The sequence below is a fragment of the Vulpes vulpes genome, chromosome 1 (genome assembly GCF_048418805.1).
Source record: "Vulpes vulpes isolate BD-2025 chromosome 1, VulVul3, whole genome shotgun sequence".
Taxonomy (NCBI): domain Eukaryota; kingdom Metazoa; phylum Chordata; class Mammalia; order Carnivora; family Canidae; genus Vulpes; species Vulpes vulpes.
The window spans coordinates 126,998,716-127,008,706 of NC_132780.1; the positions used below are offsets into that span (position 1 = coordinate 126,998,716).

General features: G+C 41.4%; 1 protein-coding gene across 1 annotated transcript; it reads right to left on the minus strand.

The window, feature by feature from the left end:
• Positions 1-2,296: 2,296 nt before the first annotated feature.
• On the minus strand, positions 2,297-7,804 carry SMCO1 (single-pass membrane protein with coiled-coil domains 1). The gene is made up of 3 exons (XM_025990273.2): positions 7,637-7,804; positions 3,676-3,825; positions 2,297-3,249 (listed from the first exon to the last, which is right to left on the minus strand). Exons 1-3 carry the CDS (start codon positions 7,684-7,686, stop codon positions 2,805-2,807), a joined length of 645 nt encoding a protein of 214 aa, XP_025846058.2. The 5' UTR covers positions 7,687-7,804; the 3' UTR covers positions 2,297-2,804.
• Positions 7,805-9,991: the final 2,187 nt, after the last annotated feature.

Here is a 9,991-nt window from a genome sequence, read left to right on the forward strand (position 1 = left end):
AGCATGCAACTCTTAATCCCATTTGAGCTTGAGCCCCACATTGGATGTAGAAATTACTTAAAAAAAATTTTTTTTTATTTTAAAAAAAGTAGGTTTGGGCTAGAGAAAATACAGGGATTAAATAGACTCATCCCTAGCACTTGGGAATTAAAGCCCAGAGACAGAGTTACTGTTTAATGGTTACAGAGTTCATTTTCAGACTGACTGTAGTGATGGTTGCACAGTGTTATGAATGTATCTAATATGCTGAACTGTCCACTTAAAATGATTAAGATGGTAAATTTTATGCATATTTTACCGCAATAAGAAAAATTTTTGAAAAACAACAAAAACTAAATGAAAAACAATAAAAGTCAGGCTTGAGTTCTTGAGGAAATGTTGCATAGATGTGGAGGTAGAGAAAAATATCACTGTGCATGAATACAATCTTTGAGGTGTTTTGGGTTTGCTAAGCCATTCAGGTTGGCTGCATGGTTTCCAGAGGAAGCCAAAGCAAGGAGGCGTGGGCCCTTGATAGAGAGCTTTGGGAACTTTTGTTTTGTTTTAATGTGAATTCAGAAATCTTTGGTTGTCATCCACTTGTCCATGATATCAACACCTCAGCCTAAAATTGCAGGCTCCTTAATATGGTCCCAACCTGCTTTTCCCTGTGGAATCTCCCATTATCCTTTTTTTTTTAAGATTTTTTTTTTTTTTAATTTATTTATTTATTCGAGAGAGGCGGGAGAGAGAGAGGTGCATGTGCCTGTGTGCACGGTGGGGGAGGGGCACAGAGAGTGCGATAAACTCCAGCCAACTGTGCTCAGTGTGGAACCCGTTTCAAAGCTGGATCCCATGACCCTGAGATCATGACCTGAGCCAAAACCAAGAGATGGACACCCAACCAACTGAGCCACCCAGGTGCCCCTCTCCCATTATTCTTTTAAAGACTGAACTATGATCTAGTTGCTGGCATCCAAATCTTGTGCTTTCAGACCATTGTCTGAAATCTTAATTCATTTTAATGAATTACTTTGTTGTTTTGCCTACTTGAAGGATCAACTCAATGTACTTCCTCCAGGAAATATTTCTTAACCACACAGTGATAGCCCTCCTCTGAACTCACCCAATCATATATTGCCTAGTGATAGTGGTTTTTATTATAGTCTTATCTTCTAAGACTTGCATTTTGATTTCTGTGTTCAGGTATTTATGTGTTTTTATGTCTGTGTAGTAGATCCATATTATGTGTTTCCTCAGGTTTCCTTGGCGTTGTTTACTTTCTGAACCCACAGTCCCTGTTCTGCCTGGGGCTGACCTATTGCATTTCTAGAATCTCTGGCTCTTCCTATCACTTCTGGACTCCAGTGAAACACTGCGCTGAGCAATGCAGGCACTGGATTTCCACTGACTGGGAGGGCTTAGATGATGCATCTTGGAAGTATGGTGGGAGGGTCACTCCCCATAGAACAAACTTTGGCCCACTGGAAACCGTAGATGAAGCAAGCATGACAGAGAAATTCCCTTTCCATCTACCTTTCAAGGCATGTTTTCTCTAAACAGTATGCCTGGAGACGACAAGACAGTGAGTGCATTTTTTTTTTAAGATTTTATTTTATTTTATTTATTTTTTAATTTTTTTTAATTTATGATAGTCACAGAGAGAGAGAGAGAGAGGCAGAGACATAGGCAGAGGGAGAAGCAGGCTCCATGCACTGGGAGCCCGACGTGGGATTCGATCCCGGGTCTCCAGGATCGTGCCCTGGGCCAAAGGCAGGCGCTAAACCGCTTCGCCACCCAGGGATCCCAGATTTTATTTTTAAGTAATCTCTACACCCAACATGGGGGTCGAACCTACAACCTACAAGTTAAGGGTCAAATACTCTACCAAGTGAGCCAGCCAGGTGCTCCAACACTGGGTACACTTATCTGCCAAACAAGCTGCTGTATCTCATGTTACCTCATTTTGGTTGATCTGAATTGGTACCTCCCAAATAAAACACTCACGCACTTAACCTTTACCTAGAAGACGGTCCACATTTTTAAATGTTTCTGTTATTCTCAGCACCTAGCACCTGGCATTGGTGTTCAATAAATATATCTTCTTAATTTTTTAAGATTTTATTTTTAAGTAATCTCTGTACCCAACGTGGGGCTCAAACCTACAGCCCTGAGATCAAGAATCACATGCTCTATCAACTGAGCCAGCCAGGGGCCCCAATAAATATTTTCATATATAGTCAGTGTCTAAGAGTTCCCTTTCCAGTGTAAAATAACTGTGGTAGTGTACCAGAGTGAAAATGCACAACATACAATATATATTAGGTGTCTTTATTGGGTTTTTTTTTTTTTGCCTTTTAATTTATAGTACATTTACATTGTTCAAAATTCAAAATGTACGAAAGGGATTGAGAGTGAGAATTTCTCCTACCTTTGACCTCTAGCCTCTTCATTTTTCTCCCTGAGACAACCAATGTTCTTACTTTGTAACATATCTCTCCAGAAGCAGCTTATGAAATTTATGGATATATTAGCTGTGTGTGTGTGTGTGTGTGTGTGTGTATGTAATTATTTTTGCCCTTTTTTTCCACTTAACAATAAATCGGAAATATTTTAAAATAACGCATCTTGGTGATAGCTCCACATCATTCTCTTCATTCTCTTATATTGCTACACAGAAAGTATCCACTATATCAATTTATCATATTTTGTTTGGGCTCCCCTCACTTTTGCTATAAAAATGAACCTGTAATACATTGTACATACATCGTCTTCCCCTGTTAACAAGATAAACTACTAGAAAAAGAATCTCTTGGTCATCAAAGTTAGTTTTTGACAGATGGTATCAACTCTTTCAGGGAGGACTTCGGCTCTTCGGGAGCACTCACTGCTTTCCCCTTCTCAACGACCTGAACAGCCCTCAGCAAACCGGCCTGCAGAGACTGGTTCTTTACCATGTTAGTGATCAGGACGCTGACATCTCTGATATACATGTGCCTCACCTTAGCAACATAGTATTCCGTCTTGTTACCATGTGCAATAAAGAAGGTGCAAAGCGCCCTGATATCTCCTTCCTGCAGCCCGCACTCCTCCAGGACAGACTCCCACACAGCTCTAATGCGCCCGTTCTTGACTTTTCGTCTTAGGACAGAGGCCAAGGTGGGAAGACCTCTCACCAGGTCTGGCAGCTTCTCAACCACGTGGGTGTGCAAGCAGACGAGTACATCGATAACGTAGCTGTGTAAAATATTCAGTTCCATTGAAGTGAATCTACAAAAAATGTGGAGAGCTGCTCAATCAGTAGGACTCTTTATGTACAAACATACAGTGAATTCCATCAGGATACAAACCCTCTACAAGAACCAGTTGTTGTATTTTAGGAAATACTTACTTTAGAAAGGGCCTACACTACGCTGGATAGCTTAGTTCTCAGGCCACTCACACTACACATTTCTCAGCGGCAGAGGAGTTACGTCAACCATCTCTGTGTTAGTAAGCTATTGGCAAACAGGAGACACTGACGAAATGCATATGGCAGTGCTGGGGTAGCTACAGGTGCTCAAATTAATCTTTTTTGAATGGATTAACATAAGGAAATAGGATTTCTTCACAATCCATTGAAATTCAAGTTTAGCATGACCACTGCAAGCTCTCATGAAGCCACAAAATTCCACTGATTTCTCATTGGATACTCACTTGGGTGCCAGAACTGCTGTCCACAGCTCATCTTGGGCTGCCTGGCTTGCCAAAGCCTTGCTATGATGTTCAAATTTCTGTGTCAAACTATCCTTGATGAAGTCCAGTTCTTTAAACTGTGCTTCTAAAGCTTGGAGTTTGTGGTCTACTCTATAGATAAAAGAATCAAGGGGTACTTTAGGACAAGGGACAAAGCTAAGGTTTTGCCTAAGATAAGACTCTAATACATTGTTTATAACCACTATTAATTTGGGTAGTGAGGGCCCCTGGGTGGCTCAGCGGTTGAGCGACTGCCTTGGGCTCAACTCGTGATCCCGGAGTCCGGGAATCAAGTCCCACGTCGGGCTCCCTGCAGGGAGCCTGCTTCTCCCTCTGCCTGTGTCTCTGCCTCTCTCTGTGTGTCTCTCATGGATAAATAAATAAAATCTTAAAAAAAAATTGGGTAGCTATTTAAATTTAAGATTATGAGCAGATGTTCCTATTTGCCATTCTCTGCAGCCATCATCCTAGTTCTTATGTTCCTTATATTGCCAATTCCCTTATATTGAATTGTCTAATTACTTGAATTATCTGCCACGACTTGATTTTGTGTTGTACTTTATACTTTACATAGTATTTTAGGGGCACCTGGCTGGCTGAGTCAGTGGAACATGCAACTCTCAATCTCAGGGTCTTGAGTTCAAGCCCCACATTGGGCTTGGAGCCTACATTAAAAAAAAAAAAAAAAGTACTTTAAATACAAGCATTACTTTGATTCTCACAACAACCAGAAGAAGTGAACCAGTCATTTTTATCATGTTGCAGGTAAAGGAATTGAGGGGCACCTGGTTGGCTCAGTCGGAAGAGCATGGGATTTTTGATCTCGAGGTAATAGTTCAAGCCCTACATTGGGTGTAGAGATTATTTTTTAAAAATTTTTTATTAAATTTATTTATTCATGAGAGACACAGAGAGGGGGGAGAGAGAGAGAGAGAGAGAGAGGCACAGGCAGAGGGAGAAGCAGGCTCCATGCAGGGAGCCCAATGTGGGGCTCGATCCCAGGACTCAGGATCATGCCCTGGGCTGAAGATGGTGCTAAACCACTGAGCCACCTGGGCTGCCCCCGAGATTATTTTTATTTTTATTTTTTATTTTTTTTTGAGATTATTTTTAAAAATAGACTTCATAGATAAAAAAAATTGAGTCTCCAGAAGATTGAGACCTAATGTCATGCTAGCTAGGTGCTGGGACCAGTATTTAATAAGGTGCACTTCTCTGGTCTGACTTCTGGAATCCTCTCCCACCTTCAAGGATAAGCTCATTTTCCACTATTCTCTTGAATCTACTAGACTTTATGCCTGGAGATCACCCTGCCTACTTAAGTTTCAGAGGGACCTCCTCCACTACCTGTCACTCCCTACCTCCTGCTTTATTTTTATTTAATTATTTTAGAGATTTTATTTATTTGCTTGACAGAGAGAAAGCAAAAGCAGAGGGAGCAGCAAGCAATGGGGAGAGGGAGAAGCAGGCTTTCCTGCTGAGAGAGCCCTACATGGAGCTCGATCCCAGGAACCTGGGATTATAACCTGAGCCAAAGGCAGATGCTTAACCAGTGAGCCACTCAGGCCCCCTCTGCTTTATTTTTAGGGTTACCGTTTCATGAATGAATTGTGAACTGTTGGAGGGAATCAGAGACTATTTCTTGGCCATCCTTATACCTGTCTCCCAATACCTAGCAAAGGTCTTAGAAGTAATAAAATATGTCTCATATGATCAACATCTATGATGTGAATGAGATGCCAAGCTGTGTAACCCAACATGGGCATTTGGATAGCTCTGAACAGAGTTAATCATCAGATGGTACTGTGACGGCAGAATTATGTCAAACTGAATCACAAAGAACTGAAACAACACAACTCACTTGCCTGAATTGTTTTTCGTGAAAGTGGTATACAAATACACATACCACTTCCTTGAGCTTCTATGTCCTCAGGGACCTGAATGCTGTTGTGGCTGCCCAGGTTCTGTCTCTGGCCATCTTCTCTTCTTGCTCCTCACTTTTTCTCAAGGCTAATTTAGCTTCAGGTACCAGCTCTCTCCTAAGCACTAGACCTGTATCTTTATGTTTTGTGCACCTCCACCTGGATGAAGGTGTCAAACTCTCCTGTCTTAAACTGAACCTACTATCTCTCCCCCTCTCTCATCTTCAGAAATTACTCTGGTGGTATTTACTCACTGTTTTGGGTATTTTGTTTACTTATAGATAAGGCCCACTATGAAATGTGTGGTGTTTCATAGGAGTGTAAGCCTGCATGACCTAACATGCCAGCAATCTCTGTTTACATGTCAAAACAATGTCATCTGGCATACTGCTTGTGTTAACTTTGACATCTTTAAGACTATATTATAGGTCTTATAGGTCATCTCTAGCTTGAACTCTAGAGAGGAGCTCTAGTTTCTCAGTCAGTATATGAGTTCACAATTGTTAACAGTTCTTTGGAAGGTTCTGACCAAAAGACATTCCCACACCATTCCAAATAAATCCTAAACAACATGTCTGCAAATCCAAGTCTGTTTTCTACTATAATTCCCCAGGTTTGTTAGTGGACATCACCATCAATTGCTTTAAACTAGAGATCTCAGAATAATTTTGACCTTTGTTTTCTTCGTCTTCATTAATGCTTCTAAACTATCCCTTCCTCTCCATCACCACTAAACCAGGTAATAACTATCTTTCATTTTGACCTAGGATTACAAATCCTTGCTTTCAATTTCTCCTACCTCTAATTCATCCTCTAGAAATATGCTTCTAAAACACAATTCTGGGACGCCCGGGTGGCTCAGCGGTTGAGCGTCTGCCTTCAGCTCAAGGCATGATCCCAGGATCTGGGATCGAGTCCCACATCAGGCTCCTTGCAGGGAGCCTTCTTCTCCCTCTGCCTGTGTCTCTGCCTCTCTCTGTGTGTCTCTCATGGATAAATAAAATCTTTTTATTTTTCTATTTTTTATTTTTTTAATAAAATATTTTTAAAAAATAAAATAAAACACAATTCTGATCATGTAACTCAACTGATTATCTATGTTATCCACTGATGGTTAGAGCCAAACTAGATATCCTCAGGAAGATAAACATAAAGCCCTGAGCCCTTTGCTCCCATCTTTTGCCACTCATCTCGTATCCTTTTTTTAAAATTTTATTTATTTATTCATGAAAGAGAGAGAGAGAGAAGCTGAGACACAGGCAGAGGGAGAAGCAGGCTCCATGCAGGGAGCCCAATGTGGGTCTTGATCCTAGAACTCCAGGATCACATCCTGGGCCAAAGGCAGACGCCAAACCGCTGAGCCACCCAGGGATCCCTCATCTCGTATCTTTTTTTTTTTCATCTCGTATCCTAATCACAAATCACAAGAGACATCTAGCAGCGCACTGAACACAGCATACGATTCCAGGCTTCTGTGGCTTCCATATAGTATGTACAGTTCCTCAGCCTAGAATTCCTTCCCATATTTCTCTTTCTCATAACCTGTTATTCACACTTTAAGATCCAGCTTAATTGTCTCTCTGGGAAGGGTTCCTTTTCCTAGTGTACAGGCAAATTTAATTGATCCTCTCTTCATGTTCTCATGGCCCTTTAGGAATATCACCATCATGTCAATCACATTAAATTCTAACTATTTTTGAATACTTCTGTTATCCCTAAAGGCTTTGAGCTCCTCGAGGACAGAAACCATATTTTACTTATTTTGTATACCTAGAATATAGCACATGCATTAATTGAATGGAATTCACCTGGGAGTAATTTTTTTAGATTATTACTTTATATATATTTTTAACCTGGAAGACTTAAACCACTTTAAATAGAGACAGAATTCTGATAAGCATGCTGTGGTTCTTTGCCTAGTTTTATTCTTTATTTTTCTCTTACCCATCTTCCCAAAAAAGCAGACCTATGCTTGTTCCCGCCCTGTAGCCCTTAGGAACCTTTTCATTGCCTTCTTCAAGGATATCAGGGTTGTGGTTTCATTGTTCATCTTCTTAAAGCAAAATGAAAGAAAACAAAACAAGGAAAACAAAAACCTAAGGGAGGTTTGAATCCAGGGTTTTCTGCTGTCTTCCACTCAGCAACAGGCAGCAGTAGTATGAGTATTTGATCTAAATTCTGCCTGAAAGGTCACTCAGTGCAAGAAGCTTTTAATAGCTTGTACATCCAAATATAGTTTCAAAGAACTGATCATGCGAACACAGGTGTCCTAGAACGCACTATAATATTTGCTTTTGTAAAGTGAACTGTAAGTACATCAACATAGCAAAACAATCAGATATAATCATGGCTCTATGTGTATTCTGATAAATGTATATATGGATATACAAATATATACATATACTAGGATTAAATTTGATGAAAAAATTACTCAACCTAGTCATCCTTAGAAACTAGTAAATATTTATTGAGAGCTTCTGCTATTAGATTAAGTATTGAAAGTAATAGATGGGGGGCACCTGGGTGGCTCAGGCTATTAGGTATCCTACTCTTGATTTTGGCTCAGGTCATGATCAGTTGTGAGATAGAGCCTAGAGCTGGGTGTGGGGCCTCCTTAAGATTCTGTCTCTCGGATTCCCTGGGTGGCGCAGCGGTTTGGCACCTGCCTTTGGCCCAGGGCGCGATCCTGGAGACCCGGGATCAAATCCCACGTCGGGCTCCCAGTGCATGGAGCCTGCTTCTCCCTCTGCCTGTGTCTTTGCCTCTCTCTCTCTCTCTCTCTCTCTGACTATCATAAATAAAAATTAAAAAAAAAAAAAGATTCTGTCTCTCTCTCTAAAAATAAATACATACATAAATAAATAAGAAAATAAAAACAGACATAAAACAAGTCTCCTGGGCCAGCCCAGGTGGCTCAGTGGTTTAGCACCGCCTTCAGCCCAGGGTGTGATCCTGGAGACCCCGGATCAAGTCCCATATGGGGCTCCCTGCAGGGAGCCGGCTTCTCCCTCTGCCTGTGTCTCTGTCTCTCTGTGTGTCTCTCATGAATAAATAAATAAAACCTTTAAAAACAAATAAAAATATGGAAAGAGGATGTGGAAGTGGTATCTGCACTCCTTACAGCATTACTCACCATAGGCAAGATATGGAAATGGCCTGTCCAGAGAGAAGGAAATTCTGCTGTTGTATCAATATGGATGGACTTTGAGGGCGTTATGCTAAATGAAATGAACCCAACAGAGAAAAACAAATACTGCAGCGTATCACTTATTGTATGTGGAATCTAAATAAAAAGTCAAACCCAGAAACAGAAAAGTAGAAAAGTGGTTGCCAGGGGTTGTGAGTGGGGGAAATAGGGAGAGTCTGGCAAAAGGGTAAGGAAAAAAAAATTCAAAACAAAACAAAAACTTGTCACCAAAGTAACCTCCCCTAGAATCATTCCATTGCTGGTGTACTTATTGTAAGGAGTAACTTTGCCTTATTGATTAAGCCTTTTGCAGTTGGACTTCAATCTCTCTCTTTTTTTTTTTTTTTTTTTTTAAGATTTTATTTTTATTCATGACCGACAAAGAGAGAGAGAAGCAGAGACACAGGCAGAGGGAGAAGCAGGCTCCACGCAGGGAGCCCGACGCAGGACTCGATCCCAGGTCTCCAGGATCACACCTCGGGCCGAAGGCAGTGCTAAACTGCTGGGCCACCGGGCTGCCCAAGTTGGGCTTCTCTTAAGGAGTTAACAGTTCAGTGAAGGATACGTTATATATCAGGTTCCTCGTTGCTGAGATTTCTCCTGAAACCCTTCATTAGTTTTCTTATGGGTAGATCAGTGGCCAGAACCTTGACAAGAAAACAAAACAGAGAAGGAAGGAGAGAATGCTGAACACTCATTTAACCTGGTATCTCAGAATAAGGCATTGGGGACCCTGCCCCCAGGAAAATGTTGCGAGCAGGGAAAAGCGTAAAAAGTTCTGCTTGGGGTAAGAGCCTACCAACTGGGACCCCCGGGTGGCTCAGTGGTTGAACGTCTGTCCACCTTTGGCTCAGGGCGTGATCCCGGGTTCCTGGGTTGGAGTCCCACATGGGGCTCCTTGCATGGACAAGGAGCCCGCTTCTCCTTCTTCCTATGTCTCTGCCTCTGTGTGTGTGTGTGTCTCATGAATAAATAAATAAAAATAAAATCTTAAAAAAAAAAAAGAGCCTACCAATTCCACCCGCCAGTGTTGTTTCCTCTAGGTGCTGCCTGCCTGTGGAGATCCAGTTTTGTTCCCTTCTCCCCGCTTGCACTTGTCTATGCAGACCTAAACAATACCTGTTGATCACTCCATCTTTGATTGCCTGATTTCCTTTTCTCTGTCCAA